This window comes from Larus michahellis, chromosome 5, assembly GCF_964199755.1.
Source record: "Larus michahellis chromosome 5, bLarMic1.1, whole genome shotgun sequence".
NCBI classification, from domain to species: domain Eukaryota; kingdom Metazoa; phylum Chordata; class Aves; order Charadriiformes; family Laridae; genus Larus; species Larus michahellis.
In genome coordinates this window covers 12,684,469-12,701,159 of record NC_133900.1, presented here as the reverse complement: position 1 = coordinate 12,701,159, position 16,691 = coordinate 12,684,469, and the positions used below count along the sequence as shown (strand labels likewise).

General features: G+C 39.7%; 1 protein-coding gene across 4 annotated transcripts in view; it reads right to left on the bottom strand.

The window, feature by feature from the left end:
• Window positions 1–7,726: 7,726 nt before the first annotated feature.
• LRBA (LPS responsive beige-like anchor protein) overlaps window positions 7,727–16,691 on the bottom strand; it is a 414,027-nt gene continuing 405,062 nt past the window's right edge. For 3 of the 4 annotated variants that reach the window (XM_074588815.1, XM_074588817.1, XM_074588816.1), the window contains exons 56-57: window positions 11,546–11,697; window positions 7,727–9,256 (exon numbers count right to left, since the gene is read on the bottom strand). In XM_074588815.1, the coding sequence (XP_074444916.1) occupies window positions 9,166–9,256; window positions 11,546–11,697 (243 nt within the window). In that variant the 3' untranslated portion in view covers window positions 7,727–9,165. The remainder of the gene's footprint in view (window positions 9,257–11,545; window positions 11,698–16,691) is intronic. The other variant, XM_074588818.1, reaches the window with a different exon arrangement.

Below are 16,691 nucleotides of genomic sequence, written 5' to 3'. Positions count from 1 at the left end.
TCTGCAGTCACAGGATAGATGAGGTTTTATCTTTACCATAATGCTTAGTTCAAGATAGTATGTATTCAGCTTATTCTTTTCCTTTGCTCGTTCTTACAAATTGGTCATAGTTCATTTTCTTTCTTAGCTATACTTTCTACTAGAATTGTAAAAGGAAGACCTGCAATAAACTTTCTTCATTAAAAAAAAAAAGTCATTTATTTTGTTGAGAACTCGGTTATTTTGTCAGTGAAAATGTTGTCTTATTCTGGAGAGAATGAACAGTTAGGTACCTACCCAAAAAGATTTCATAAAATTAATCTGAGGGATATCAGGAAGAAATTTTTCACTGCGAGGGTGGTGAGGCACTGGAACAGGTTGCCCAGAGAAGCTGTGGCTGCCCCATCCCTGGAGGTTCAAGGCCAGGCTGGATGGGGCTTTGAGAAACCTGGTCTAGTGGGAGGTGTCCCTGCCCATGGAACAGGGGGTTGGAAGTAAATGATCTCTCAGGTCCCTTCCAACCCAGACCATTCTATGGCTCCCATAACCTTTTAAAGTTTAAAAGTTTTCATTGACTCCCATGGAAGACATCGGTAATACATGACTGAACGTGAGTGTTTTACCTTTTGAAGAGGCAATCAAAGATCAAAAACTGATAACTTAAGCTCATGATACGTCTGAAAGATGTACAGCATCTTGGCAAAAAAAAATAAAATAAAGGGTAGTAAACTCAAGTTATACATTTGTCAGAGAGGACTGTCACTTTTTTGTCGTTGTTTCATAAAAGTAGCTGAAATTCATGTACCATTTTGATTAAATGCCAGTTTTTTCAAACACCCAACAATGACAACACAACTACTATCATGCCTACATTTAAAAAAATGAATTATTTAAAAAAAGTCTTTTTCAAAATCCCCAGTCTTTTTAGGTCCCTTGAACATCAGTATTTCTTCATATATCCCAATGATATATTGCCAGTTCCTGCAGTTCTAGATTTTTAAATCCCAGAACCGAATCCTCCATTGTTGTAGATCAGCATAACACTAAGCTCACCGAGATTCCCATCAGAATTTACCCTTACAGACAATTACCCCCATTCTTGAACTCATAAAATTCATTGCAATGATTGTCAAAATACGTTAAGGTAGACAATGTTACTCTCAAGTATTGCCTTATATATAGAGATAGTCATTAAGAATATTAACATAGGTCAGTAAATGTTACTTTAGACTACTTTGGTAAGGAAAGATCTCTTGCTTTTAGATGCAGACACAGTTATCCCCCATCTAAACAGAATACTTGAGGAAAAAAAGCTAGGAGGAAGTAATGACTAAAACCAACAGATTGCAGGGTAATTTTTCCCAAATTAAAGAAATAATAATATTTTATTTTTTAAATATATGAATGAATTCTATATGCAAGATACCAGAAAGTATTTTTAACCTACTTGTTACTCTAAATTTTCCCTTTCTTTCCTCCTGCATTTTTATTATTTTTTTTTTTGAAATAAAACAAACCAAAGCAGTAGTAGAATGCATCCAGTGCCCTGGACTTAGGAACAAAAACCGTGAAGCTTTTTCTTTGAGCTGGGGAAGTTCAGTCTTTTAATTCAAGGAACGCAGGTCTTCTAAGACCTCATTAACCGCTCTGAAAAACAGAGGTTCTACAATTTAGGTATGTGGTGAGAAGACTACGGCACCAACAGTAACGTCCACAAGTAGCATCCAATGCCCTTTTTCTTGCCTCTATGCTTAGAGATCGCACTGAGCATGTCTGAAAGAGCTTGCCAAATTACACGATACAAGCGATCGGGCATCCTCCAGCGGGTGCCAGACACCTTGCGTTACCTCTTGAAGGGCCCAGGTGATGCAGGAGACACTCCAGCACCCTGGTGTAGATTCAGGAGATCAGAAGCAAGATCCTGTATACGATTTCCAACACGGATCGCAGCTTTGGCCTTCGTGAGAAGACTAATTTTCCTAATCTACTTGAAATAAAAAAATGTTAGATAGGAAATATATGGATTAATTCTATACGCAAGATACCAGAAAGTATTTTTGTTATACCACTGCCTGTACATTCACCAAAAAGGAATTCAAATTCCTATTCACAGAAATTATTTTGATCATCTCAGGCTAAAACCATAAATTTATGCAGCAAGTAGGAAATTTTTATTTTTAAAAGTCTCATTTAAGGCTGCTTTTCGTATCTCCCCCCCCCCCGCCCCCGTAGTCACTGGTCTAATTATTACAGGTTGATAGAGTAAATTTACCAAAATATTTACTCACTTTTATATAAACACAGGTATTTATCAATTATCTTTGTTTTTAACAGTTTTAAAATGGGAAATGATATTTCACATTTACTTCTTTCAATCTACATTCAAGTAGCAATTGGAAAGCAACAGAAATGCACAAACCTGGTAACCTATCCAAAACGCTAGTTAAGTAAAACCGGGGGTTTTAAGATTGAAAAAAGGCCATTCAATCAAACACTCCTTGTGCAATCAGTTTCAATGTTTAACGCATACAAATAGGTGTCTAGCTGGGCTTTACTGTCAGGGGAATCCTTTCTAGGGGGATTTTTGTTTTGTTTGTAAACTAAATTAGCATTGTAAAAAAAAAAAATACAAGGGCAGGGACTGAAGAAGCAAGGTGCCGTGCAACCATCCACCAAGAAGTTTTTTCTCAGCTGTTGCTTCCATTCTTGATTTTGTTTCAAACAGCATTCGAATTTTAAGTGCCTTTGTCGTATTTGGAAAGGGAAAGCTGAGAGTGAGAATCGTGTAAGATGCAGGTTTCAGAGAAGCACAGCTTCACCAAGAAGTACCAGCAGCTACCCCCTTCTCCCCAAAATAGGATTTGCCAATTAATATGAAATGCTGACGTTTAGAGCGTTTAAATGCTGAACGCTCAAAGTTTGAACACTTTTTGCTTAAAAAGACGCTAGCTCTGTTGTTTAGAACGGTCAGATTTTTGGTTTTGCAGCTACCGGGGCTTGTTTGAAAAAGGATCCCTAGCACACAGGATAAACAAGACAAACTGCAAAACGTGAGAGCAATCTGCAAAGTCATCTGTCTCTTACTGGATATAGCTATTGCTGAATACACCAAATTCTCAACAGACAGCGAGGCTCAGTTGTGCTACAGCATTGTGCGGCTCAGAGCCCACAATACACACTGAACAAAGCAACAGCAGGAAGAAAAAAAAAAAATAGTAAATGAAAAAAAAAAAAAGCTCAAACTTCGTCCATTTAGCAAACAGCAAGTACCACATTTTGAAAACCTCTCTTTGTCTATTATTCCCATGCAATACAGCATAATTTCCAAAGGGCATATCTAAACATCTTCCATTAGTTGACCATATGATGCAGTCCCAAATATGAAGTTGTACGTAACTTCAGATTTTACTAAACATACAAATCTCTTTGGTTTCAAGACTATGCTTTCTGATGTTACCTCAATTCATTTACAAGTAGGTATAATAATTTATGAAATTAAAAATAAATTTATAAATTACACTACATTTACACATAGTGTAATTTATAAAAAGTTGTAAAATATTTTACATATGCTTTATAATAATATGCTTCTTTGTAATAAGTATCGAACTATTTACAGATACAAGTTAGAATTTATTCTTTCAAACTTTGTTTTGTATGTTTTAATCCATTTTTTCCTCATGAGACCGGCTGTATTTGAATTGCAGGGCTTTAGGTTAAATATAGTTGAAGTTCAGTACATCTAAACAAAATCAGAACCCATTTCCTACAGTTTTTGATCCAGAGCTTTTAAAGAGCAGCTTTGAATTATGATGCATAAGCACGGCCATGCATCATTAACTGTATTAGTTTACTGAAGATCTTAGGTTGGTTCTGCATAAAAGTAAACTATTTGGGGTTTCATGTAAGTTATATCACATGGGAAATCCAAGCGAGTGAGTCACCTCAAGCTTTACGCAAATACCCTAACCCTACCCAGGAAAGGTCTCACTGGTTTAGAGCGGCGCCCGCAGGATGGCCGGGCTCTGGGCTGATTTAACTAGGATGCAGCCAGTTTCTCAAGAGCAACGTAGTCATCTTTTATTCCCTTTGAATTGCTTCCAAGTATAACAGAAAGAGAAAGCAAACCAGAGGTGCCATAACACAAGGACACTTAAATGTCTGTGAATATGAAACAGTACATAAAACGGAAAAGCTATGATCTAGATAGTCACCACATCTAGGCAATTCTTATTCGATATATCTAACAGCAATTATGTCCTAACTAAAGTTGCAATAAAATTAATTTCCCACAGAAGACCCAGTTTTTAATTTCCTTTTGCTACTAAAAGAAATGAAAACAATTTTTTTGTTCCAGGACACTAGCTCCGTATGAAAAACATGAGTCAGGCTTTTGTTGCTGCTGCTCAGATGTGTGGAATAACTAAAGAAACTCCACTGGTCTTTAAAAATCCCCAGCCTGATCCTACACATTAAAAGCACCACAGCAGAAAATGTTCTCCGTAAGGTTTGTAAACAGAAATTCAATTTGAATATTTTTAGAATTACAACGAGAATCCCAAAATCATGCCAACTTCTAACGGTAGTTGTAAAAACCAGCTACTAATGTACCATAGTAGTATTAACATCTACAAGAAGGGCTGGAAGGAGGATCTCGGGAACTACAGGCCTGTCAGGCTGACCTTGGTGGGACAGAAAGTTACGGAGCAGATCATCTTGAGTGCCATCACACAGCACGTACAGGACAACCACGTGAGCGGGTCCAGTCAGCATGGGTTTATGAAAGGCAGGTCCTGCTTGACTAACCTGATCTGCTTAGTGGATGAGGGAAAGGCTGTGGATGTTGTTTACCTGGACTTTAGCAAAGCCTTTGATACGTTTTCCCACAGCATCCTCCTGGAGAAACTGGCTGCCCGTGGCTTGGACGGGTGCACTCTTTGCTGGGTAGGTAAAAAGCTGGCTGGATGGCTGGGCTCAAAGAGTTGTGGTGAACGGAGTGAAATCCAGTTGGTGGCCGGTCACCAGTGATGTTCCCCAGGGCTCGGTATTGGGGCCAGTTCTGGTTAATATCTTTATCAGTGATCTGGGCAAGGGGATCGAGTGCACCCTCAGTCAGCTTGCAGATGACACCCAAGTTGGGTGGGAGTGTTGATCTCCTTGAGGGTAGGATGGCTCTACAGAGGGATCTGGACAGGCTGGATCGATGGGCCGAGGACAACGGTATGAGGTGCAACAAGGCCAAGTGCCGGGTCCTGCACTTGGGTCACAACAACCCCGTGCAGCGCTACAGGCTTGGGGAAGAGTGGCTGGAGAGCTGCCTGGGGGAAAAGGACCTGGGGGTGCTGGTCGACTGCCAGCTGAATATGGGCCAGCAGTGTGCCCAGGTGGCCAAGAAGGCCAACAGCATCCTGGCCTGTATCAGGAACAGTGTGGCCAGCAGGACTAGGGAAGTGATCGTCCCCCTGTACTCGGCACTGGTCAGGCCCCATCTCGAATACTGTGTCCAGTTTTGGGCCCCTCACTACAAAAAAAGACATTGAGGTGCTGGAGCGGGTCCAGAGAAAGGCAACGAAGCTGGTGAGGGGTCTGGAGAACAAGTCTTATCAGGGGTGGCTGAGGGAGCTGGGGTTGTTCAGCCTGGAGAAAAGGAGGCTGAGGGGAGACCTTATTGCTCTCTACAACTACCTGAAAGGAGGCTGTAGAGAGCTGGGGGTCATTCTCTTCTCCCAGTTAGCAATCAATAGGAAACAGCCTCGAGTTGAGCCAGGGGAGGTTTAGAGTGGACATTAGGAAAAATTTCTTCATGGAAAGGGTTATCAAGCATTGGAACAGGCTGCCCAAGGAAGTGGTTGAGTCACCATCCCTGGAAGTATTTAAAAGATCTGTAGACGTGGCACTTGGGGACATGGTTTAGTGGTGGACTTGGCAGTGCCAAGTTAACGGTTGGACTGGATGATCTTAAGGGTCTTTTCCAACCTAAACGATTCTGGGATACTAAACTCTCCCTTTCCTCGTGAATGACAACCTCCATCAGCAGAACATCCACAGATAACTCTCTGTATTATATTGGTATCAGATTAGCTCTTTCAGACATTTATTCTGCTAAATGCTAAATCAGCAGAGCAGGATTCTTTAGCAGAATACAACGTGCTGCAGATAGGTGGAGGACTACCAAGAGTACACCAGCACCAGAAACAGTAATAAATACATATAGTTTGCAGGAGGCACACTTTCCAGGTGCAGAGGCTTTTTGATAGCACATAGCACAACACAGCCAAAAACTGAAGAAATAGTCTCAAAAGTATTATGGCATTAATTTACCTTTGCTTGCAGTAACATCACAACATGAACTCCCTTCAAAGAAACCACCACTCTGACCATACCATCATCTCTTGCCAGATCCTACAGCATCTGTATCAGCCATTTTCACAAAATAGAAGGGATTTCAAGAGAAGTGCTTTCCAGAGCACCTGCAATAAAACACAGCTAACACCATACCCGCTTGAACTTACCAGAACAGAAGAAAGCCCAGACTGTCACATAAAAAACCGCATTTCATAAACGCTCCCTCCAAATTCTGAGGAACTAGAAGACTCCTCTCCCTCTTTTGAGGAATAGTCCGCAAATAACAGCTAACTGAGGTTCAGCTGCAGGTTAATGCCTGGCACCTGTGGATTCAACAGGTTTCAGGCACGCCCTTTGACACAGGTGCTGCCCTGAATAGACTAACAAATACCTGAATAGTCAGAAATTTAACCCTTTTTTGCCACCTCATCACAAACAGCATGACACAGACTAGTTCAGCCAAAGCTGGGATCCCAAGTGGAAGCCTGGCCCCCCAGGACAGTGCCCGAGGGATGTTGGTTTACCCGTGGAAGGAGGGGTATGTCCTACTCACCAAAGCCACCAGCAAAGCAGTCCAGAACAGGGGTGTCTTCACAGGCTTGCTCACGGAGCAGAAGACGGAGACGTCCTTTTCCACGGAACAGCTGCAGCACTCGGAATGTGCGAAACACCAGCCGGCATCACTGCTGCTGCCGCCCTGAGAGATGCTTGATACCATGGCACAGTTGCCCATCGTCACACGCTGCCTGGATGCAACTGAGGAGGGGAGGTACAGGTACAGTCGTGCTCTCAGTTTGGGAAAGCAATCTCATGATCAACAGGGCCCTTTCTAAGACAGGCAAACTACCAAAACAACTCCCCGCAAAATGTTCAGGCTCTAAGATCAGACACTATTACTTTTTTCAATAGTAAAGTGTTTCCTAAGTCAGCAGGAGATCATAAAGAGAATACTGTCAGGATTGCCATTTGGCAAATTCACCTTTGTTTGTTTAGGCTCTTTTTTCCCTCCACCTAGCCTAGGAAACCCACCCCTGGCCTGAGACAGATGCAAACTGCACTTGGAGGGCGCACCAATTTCCCCTCAAAACCTTCTGATATACGGCTATGAATGCTGTTGAACTTAAGGATGTGTGAAGTACAAGTTTCACATAACTGGGCACTTACCGCACACAGGACAACTCCAGCCTTCTCTTAATCAGATAATCCTTCTGCTACACAAAACATAAAAATGCAACTCTACTGATACCACCATAACCACATCAGTATAAAAATGCAGAAAGCACAGAAAACTTAGTCACCGTTGCATAAACACCAAGAGTACTTTGAATGCATGAGCCACAGCACCTAGTTCCTCTAGCGTGAATACACGCTGAATCGCAAGAACCCAGTACTCCGCCAAAGCTCTCAATTACAAATGTAATTTTATTTAATTTATTCACTCAAACTGAATTTCCTCATTCCAAATCTTTACTGAAAGAGCTAGTAGTTAAACGCTTAGAAAAACCAGGAACTGCTCTAGTAGGCAGCTAGCGAAATGTATGTATCAATACAGATATGGAATGTAAATTTCAACTCAGAGAGATCACAACATAGAAAGAAGTTTTTTATGCAATACAGACTTACAAAACAATAACAGTTCTTCTCACAAATATTTTCACAGAGTTCTGCACAGCAATCTCGTAGAAAAGTAGATTTGTGCAACACCAAAATAACTTATTGTTCCTTAGTATAAATTAGTTTTCATTTCCTAAAAGAGAGAGGTAATGATTGGGCAGGATCTGACTGGATTTGGTGATAGCAAAATAGAAAAGGTACTGTTACTATCCGCAGAAAAGGAATACGGCATGTGCCACAGTATTGCAGGGGCTAGTTCTGGGGGAAAAAAAAGAAAGTCACCTGCAAGTCTAGTGCTTCTGCTGCCATAAGGGGCTCTGCACCAGCAAACACCTGCCTTTCTAGTGCTTTCACAGCAACCAGCAGAAGTGCGCTTTGGTACTCACGCCTATTAAAAAATACCTGCCTCTCTGGGTTTCTAATTTGACTTCAAAGTCTACAGAAGAGCCTTTCTGGTTTTGAGGAACAATCCACATTTTGGTGCGCTTTGAAGGAGATGCCAGGTTGAAACTAGAAGGATTCACACTCGATGTAACACAAACTCCATTCCCGATTTCTCTCTCCTAACTGCACAAAACATACAACTAAAAAAGAACTAATCTTCTAGGTCTAGAAACATGCTTGAATAGTAACATTGATGGAAACGATCTGCAAAGTTTAAAATTACATTAACCATAATTTAAATTATTACCATTGATTCCCAGAAACTTCAGTGCTGATGTAGTACAATCATTTGGAAAAGTACGAGACAAAGTGTGGTACAGATAGCACAGACTAAAATTCCCCAAACATCGTAATTCATTGCCATTATGTTAAAATCATATATTCCTCAAGGTTATAGATAAAGCTTCAGATGGAAAATCCGTTTCTTCATAATATAGCTAGAATGTGAGTTTTAACCGTCTTTACTTTAGGTTTCTTTTACATACAGGGATCAAAATAGACTTCTCATTATGACTAAAAATATAGATTTTTAACTACAGAACCCAGCAGCCATTTTTCTGCTTCTTTGCCCTTCCCCCAAAAAAGTCAAGCAAGGTCTACAAAAATAGCAATTAACTTTAAAAAATAGGTTGCTTCTTCCAGCAAATTCAAGTTACATTCAGATGTAATATAGCTATTTATAAGAAACAACGTCGTGGCAAGACACCAAGGCGGGCGTGCTGTGTTCAGTTTCCTTCTGCCAACAGCTGCCCACATCGGCGCTGATCTTGGTCTCTGTGAAGATCAGTATCTGGTTTGATACTCGTGGTGCCAACGATTGAAATCATTGTAGAAAACCACTATGCTGCCAGATGCCATGCCAGTCATTATACACCTAAGGAAAGCACAAGACCATATTCATTAGTGAACCGCCACACATTCAGAGAGATGAGTCAACACACAAGAACCCAAGGCAACAGCCACCTTCTACCGAAGACAGCTGGAGCTACAAGTGCTCCACCTACCAGAAAAGTCAGGCTTTAGGGGCTCCCATCTTGGGCTTCCAAGGACTCCAGCAAGCTGGATTTGAATAAAACTGCCATCTGCACCACCTCTGACAGATTTATTGATTGCAAACCACACCAAACACCATACAATCGTTTGTATGCTTCGCCTGAAGCTACAACTGAGAGTTAGACAACAGAATTGTTTTACCAGCATCACTGCCCTGCAAGGACACTTCAGGTTTCCTGTGATTGTCTCTTGACTTGCTTGGTTGGTTTTCGGGGCGTACTGGAGTGGGATGAAGGCCAGGGGAAACAGCAAAGTGAAGGAATGGATTAGTGATAACTAGGTTAACGGTTGGACTTGATGATCTTAAAGGTCTCTCCCAACCAAAACGATTCCATGGTTCTATGAAGGCTAGGAGAAGCATTCATTTCAGTTTCGCCACCTCCATTTAAGCACATGATCTACATGGGCACAGGACTTCAGATGGAATGTTCGGGTTCAGATGTTAATGTTTGGGTTTGAAAGCAATTTGAAGGCTTTGATTGTTTTGGAAGTTCCTGAAAGCAATCACTGCGTTCTCCTACTGAGGCACTCTTTCTTTCTAAATTCCTTATCCTTGGCCTGCTACTAGAGATCATTCAGATTTGTTTGAAAAGACATGACCCTGACGTAGCACACAATTACAAGAGTATCTATACCGTCTTTTCTACTGTCTCATATTAAAGTTTTATGAAAATCAAAAGTATGCGGATGTATAAAATTCTCGCATTTCAGGAAAAAAGCTGCAGAATTAAAAAAACATTCAGAATAAAAAGCTGTCATTTTTCCTTCAAATCAAAGACAAATAATGAGATCATCAAAACATGGCATTTTGATAGTATCACACTATTTCATTTCAAGAGCACCATTTTGATTGGTTTTGTATTAGGTTAAAAAGTTTTTTTACCCACTGTCACTCAAACACATACATTCATGCATACCAAATAAATTGCTCTGAGTAATTATGTGTAATTTCTGAGTAATTACTCAGTAAAATACTCTGAGTAAATCTCTTCTGAGTTTCTGTGTCTTCAAACCGAAAGTGAATAGGTTCCTAACTTGCGCATGCGGATAAATTTATAGATATCCACATTAAATTTCAGTTTATTGACATGCAAAGGTTATGCTGACATGCCATTAATACAGTTTAAAGATTCTCTAAATGCAAAATTTTATATATTTCAGAGGTCTAAAATTCAACAGATGTAACTCCAGCTTTTGAAATATTTTTAACAGCAGGGGCTTTTTAATGGAAAACTGTTTCTTCCAAAATGCCTATAATCTCTGACTATGCTTAACAAGAAGTTGAATGTTTGATTGAAGTCCACAGATTTTGCTGACTTGGATTTTTTCAAGTTCATTTTACGTAAGGTAAAAATGCTAAAACAATGCAGATGTTCCTAAGAGATTTAGGAGCCAAATCTGCTTGAAAAGAACACGGGAACTCCACTAAGCAAATACACCAAAGCAAACAAAATTCTACCCCGCAAGCTAAAAGGCTACAAATGAAATGGTAAACATCCATCTTATAAACAAACAATACTTTTGTGATAAAAACATGGGACCATTAAGTACAGCTGCATTGGAAAGTGTAATGTAAAACTATTAACTGCAGTCAGTAGAAGGAATCTTCAAAAAGGGTCATGCTTTATGTCGATAGCTTTTCTATGTTTTCTATGAAAATTAATATTTGCTTTAGCAAAATATGGATGTGTGGAGGGAATCTTATTGTGCAACTGTAACTGTTCTATTTTTAGCATAAAGATCTGGAATTAGGAATATGATTTGTACTGTAAGTGAAAGAAGAAACATGAAAAGCACATATGTAACCTTCCACCTCCATGTGACCCACACTGTACATTGGCACAGGCCAATAACTCAAACTATCTTGAAAGTCTGCCAAAGTAAGATTTCTTGAATCTCTCTTCATTCCCCCAAGAGCTGAAATCCTGAGAAAGAGTATCTGCCTTAAATATGACATGTTAGAAAGAAACTTATGCAAGCGCAGAATTCTCAATATAATCAGCCGGATCCGCGATCCACAGAAAATCAAAATCAGAAGGAAAAAAAAATGCACTTTAATTGTCAGTATATATCCTCCGAAATTCTTGTGAAGACCATTCTTTGTTCTAACCTTTGGTCATACGACAGGGCCATGGATCGGATTCCAGCATCACACCCCGGGTAAGCAAAAAGCCGCTTGAGGTCCCACATTTGCCAGACCATGACAACTCCGTTGTCTCCACCTGTAAGCAGATACTGTCCATCTCGACTCAGCTGAATGGCCTAAGGGGAAATCACATGGATATTTGTCAGATAAATATGTGTTGCTCTTACTTCCCCCTCTTTTATACTTTCATAAGAGGTTTCATATTGACAGCTGAATGTCTAGGGAGACTTGGTATCGATACAAGCTTTTCAGAAGCAACATTATTGTTATGTTATTCTAGCCAGCAACAGAATTAATGTTATTATGCACAAATCTCTTTAATACATTAGATGTCACTGGTTAACTTTTACCTCACCTGTAATTTATTTCATATTCCAAAGATCTAATATGAGGTCAGATAAAGAAATTTACTGTTCTAATTAGCGAGATTTACAAGATCCAGCAACACTGGCATTAAAATATAGTACCTGGCATTCCCCCAAGGGTCTTTAATACTAGCTTAGCAGAAGTTATCCTCCTTTTCTCTCTGGCAAAAGGCTGAATGATGGAGGGAACCGAAATGTTATACAAATCACTAGAATTAATTTAGATGAGCGTTTTTAGATTCCTGCTCTGGATTAACAAGATAATGACCCAGCCCTCTTCACCGAGACTATGTTTCCTTTCATCATCTATCCTGAAACTACCTGTGACAAATTCAATGGCTTACACCCTGATTTTGCATGCATCATGGGGACTGATGGCAAATTACATTTGAAATCTTTATTTGGGATCCAGATCATGGAGAAAGATGGGATTTCATTGGTTTTCACAGTGAAGACTTCTTGAAACAGGAGTCTTCCATCTATTTTGATATTTCTTGTGTGCTCTTGGAAAAATCATGATATATACTGAGCACCTGGAAAAACAGCAACTTTCCTCAGTTACCTGATGACTGATGACCAGATGATACTATCAGATATTAAGATGCCTGGAAGCATGAGAAATATTTCTTAAAGAGGGATTTTGCTAGTTTAAATAAGCCAAAATGTGGTTTAAGAGAACTGAACTTGAAATTTTACTAAAATAAGTGATACCCTAACAGGGTCAGAGAGACCATGATCCATCTAGCCCAGTATTGTATCAGCACAGTGACAGAAGGAGATGCTGTGAGGCTGGCCATGAGACAGTCCCTTCCCCTTGTGCTCCCCAGCACCCACAATCACTGGAACAGGAATATCAGAAAGTATATCTCTGTCCTGTCATGCAGAGAAGAAATTTAGGCAGTAGAGGACACCAGGGCCCTGATTTTATAGCCTCATCCCCCAGTTATCTGGGAAAACTGAAGCATTTGTAGGGTTTTCCCAAAAAACAAAACCAAAAAGTTGAATGAATTCTGTCATGTGGAATGACATCAGCACAAGCTACAAGCAAGATCGAGACCCTTAAAACTACAGTTTGGACAATTATTAATAACTCCTCTAAGGCCTAACCTTTTCCTAGGCTCTCTTTCTGTTTCCAGATGCCTCTTCTCAGTTCTCTTTCTGACTTTTGCTCCCCAGCTTGACTTCTGTTCTTTTCCTTCTCTGCTCTCTACTTCTCTTTTTGTATGCAATCCTCGGCACAGCAGCAGCCTACCATCCTCTTCATTTGAGCACATGGAAGGGGGAGAAACAACTTTCCTAGTTGTTTGCTAGATGATCTGCTGTTATCAAAAGGAAAATAAGGAACTTTGCTACTATGAAGCACTATTACCTACTATTAAACTCCTGCTCCTACCTAATCCTTCACTCCATTGCTGCTACTTACAATTCCCTTTTTTCCTTCACTCCTTTCTGCCTCGGTCTTCTCCCAGTCTCTGACAAGTTTCTACATTTGCATCTCTACTTCTCTGTTCCTGTCGCTCTTGCAAACACCTCGTTTCATTCTGTCCTTGGTTCTATCCTGGATTCTGCTCTTCTTTCTCCTCTGCTTCCCCATCAGTCCTTCCCCTGCCTCGTCCAGGATCACCTCATCACGTTTCTTGCCACAGCATTTTTGCGCACCTCGCTGTAGGGGATGATTGGTTGCAGGGGAAAACTTTGCATCCCTGGGCTCCAGATGTTCCGTACAGAATGTTGATGCTAAGCATTATCTACTGAATGCATTTAACCTGTGATTTGTGAATCAGCCTAATTTGGGCAGCTTTTCAACAAAATACACACCTTCACACAAGGACTAATTCATGATAAATTTCAGCTCCCTGACCCAAGGTATAGAGCCACAAAACTTTTCAATGGAATAATGTAAGAATGGAGGATACTGAGAGCAATGGCTTTTAAATTCCAAACACACACATTCTACAAATAGATTGATCCACTTAACTAAAAAATTTGTCACTGGAAGGCAAGGAGATTGCCTCAAGATGATAGTCTCCAAGCAAAATTCCAGCTCAGAGATTTAAATTTAGGAAACAGTGGAAAAAACTGACGACAGGATCTTGCAAGCATATCTCTCTCTGCTGAAGTCTGCAAGTATTCTGGCACTTGCAATCTCTGCTTCTACAGTTTTTCAGTATGCAAAACTTGTAACAGACTGTGATTTTAAATTCCTCAGGAAAAGGAAGTTGTTGCTTTTTAATATACAGAATTTATAGCGCATGCACCACAAAAATGAGAGAAACTGAAACACAAAAATGTTACGTTCATGCAACATTAAAGTGTTTATACAGACTGCTGACAAGCCTAGAAACCAAAATATACAGTGTACATAAGATACTGCTCGTGAATGGCAATAATTGAAGTCAGACATAGTGCCCATCTGTATTTTTTGCATCGCTGTACTCTAGTACTATGATGCCAAATATATCCTTTAATATCACATTAATATAGGGTTTCCACATTATATTATAAATTTAAAGTGTTTATTGCAACAACTCCCAAGTAATAAGAATGCATCACATTGCTAAAATTTTATTTCACACAATAACTTTAAAATGAATGTAACTGAAATACAAATGTATACTGTAAGCAAAATATAGCACTGGAAAAAAACCCCAGATGATAAACCTATTCCAGCTGTGTTTTGAATTAAGAAGACAACAAGTACATGTAAATTTAGACAGAAGAAAGCAGAATATGTGGAGGTTTTTTCCAGCCATATCTCAGTCTGGAAAATTGAATACTAACCAAGGTTAGAAGTGAGTATTCTGAGCTGAGGCTCCTCCCACAAAAACCCAAATGTTCCAACCATAAATTGCTTCTGTGATTGTTTCTACCAGCCCACAAAAATACACTCAGCACCTCCCAAAGCCCAGCCCCAAGGAGCTTGAAAACTCATTCAGAGACCCTCTTAGAAGAGCGTAGTAACTCAGTAAGAAAAGGGTAGAAAACAAACTGAGATAAGACTGTGAAAATTATCTAGAACTTGCATGCACTGAGTAGATGATCATGACCACCCACAATTATTAAAAAGATTATTCATTAGAAGCAAAAATCAATATCGGGTGGTTTTCTTCTCTATAGCAATGGCAGTCTCCTAAGGGTATTTTCAAATTGCAATGAAGACCGTGACAAATAATTATTTGCTACACTTATAAAATTCAGCTGATGAAAATCCATTAACCTTATGGTCACGGTTCACTTGAATTTTATACTTGAGGCTTTTACTGAAGAAATGCTATATTAAAAGGCAAATTAAAGCCATTAATCTTTAACTCTTCCACTACCTGCAAAAGGCAGTGGGTTTTGTGATCTTTTGATTAAATAAAGTATAGGCTTTGAACCCTTACTAATACCTATGCAATTTTATTAAGTCATTGGCTTGTCATGAAGACAAGATGTTGATTTATTTATTTTTGTTGTTTATTAATAAATTTCTCAGCCACTCCTCTCTCTCTATATATATATATATATGAATGAAGGAATGAATGGAAGAAAAAGGTCATCCTGTCAACATTTCAGTTTCATGACATGCCCTTCATGATTTAACAAACGAAAGGATGCTTTTACTCCCAAGTACTCCAACTGGTGTAGAAGACGATATGAATCAATTTTACTGTTCTGCTTTTCCTCAGCGTAGTTTATCTACGATTCTGCGAGGTATGAAACTGAAACAACTCTGCAACTAATCTTTCTCACAACGTGAGCTTCAGACTCTCAAATAATCCCCAAAGCGCACAACTTCAGCAACGTTCTAAAAGCTGCATTCTGACTTGTATTTCCTTGGAAAGTCTCAAAACTTTGCACAAATCCCTTTTAACGTCTCAGATTTTTGAAAGGCAGCGCTTTGTAAAAAGGCAGAGCCGACACGGTGACAGCCCTGGCTTACAGCAGCAGGAGTCTTGTGGGCACTTCCACATTTCAAAACAGACTCGGGAAAGGAAAATAAATTGGTTCCTCTGGGTGAAACAGCATACAGCCTTTGTTTAGGGTAAAATAACTTTACTTCTCAGAACAAGCAGACTATTTAGAGTTAAGTTATTCATTAAGATATCTAAACATTTCGTGGTAGATGTACTGCGATATGCCTAAGCTCCACTGAGCAATACGGTATTTAAAACAAAAACAGGTGGAAGGCATTGATTAGACTTTGAATTTCCCCAGAGCGCCTGAATTTTTTCTAGCAGTTTTCAAGTACAAGAACACAAGAAAGAAAATCAGAAGTCTGTTCCAAACATCACTATTGAAAACCGCTAGTTTTGTCAATAACGTTCTGAAATAGCGGTCCGCAATGACATAGGAAAATAGAAACTAGGATGTTACACGACAGAGCCAACACTTATGACCACAGGAAAATAGAAACTAGAATTTTACATTACAGATTCAACATTTATGACCTTTTCCTTCCCTTTCTATCCTTGTCGAGCAAAAAGCAATGAAAGGTGTTTGTCAGCACAGCCCATGGGTAGGTACTATTCATTTTAAATGCCCCTACTTTAATCACACGGTTGCCACTTGCCTTATAATATGATATAGTGCAGAAGCACTTGGAAAGACGCTGTAGGTTGTTTAAGCGTAAAGCCCAACTGGGACCACTGGGAGAGAAAGAAAACAAAACAAAACAAAATAAAACCCAAACCCCTGTACATATGTAATTCTGGCCCACAGAGAGCGGAACTTCCATTGCCTCTAGCAACATTCCTAAAGCTGTG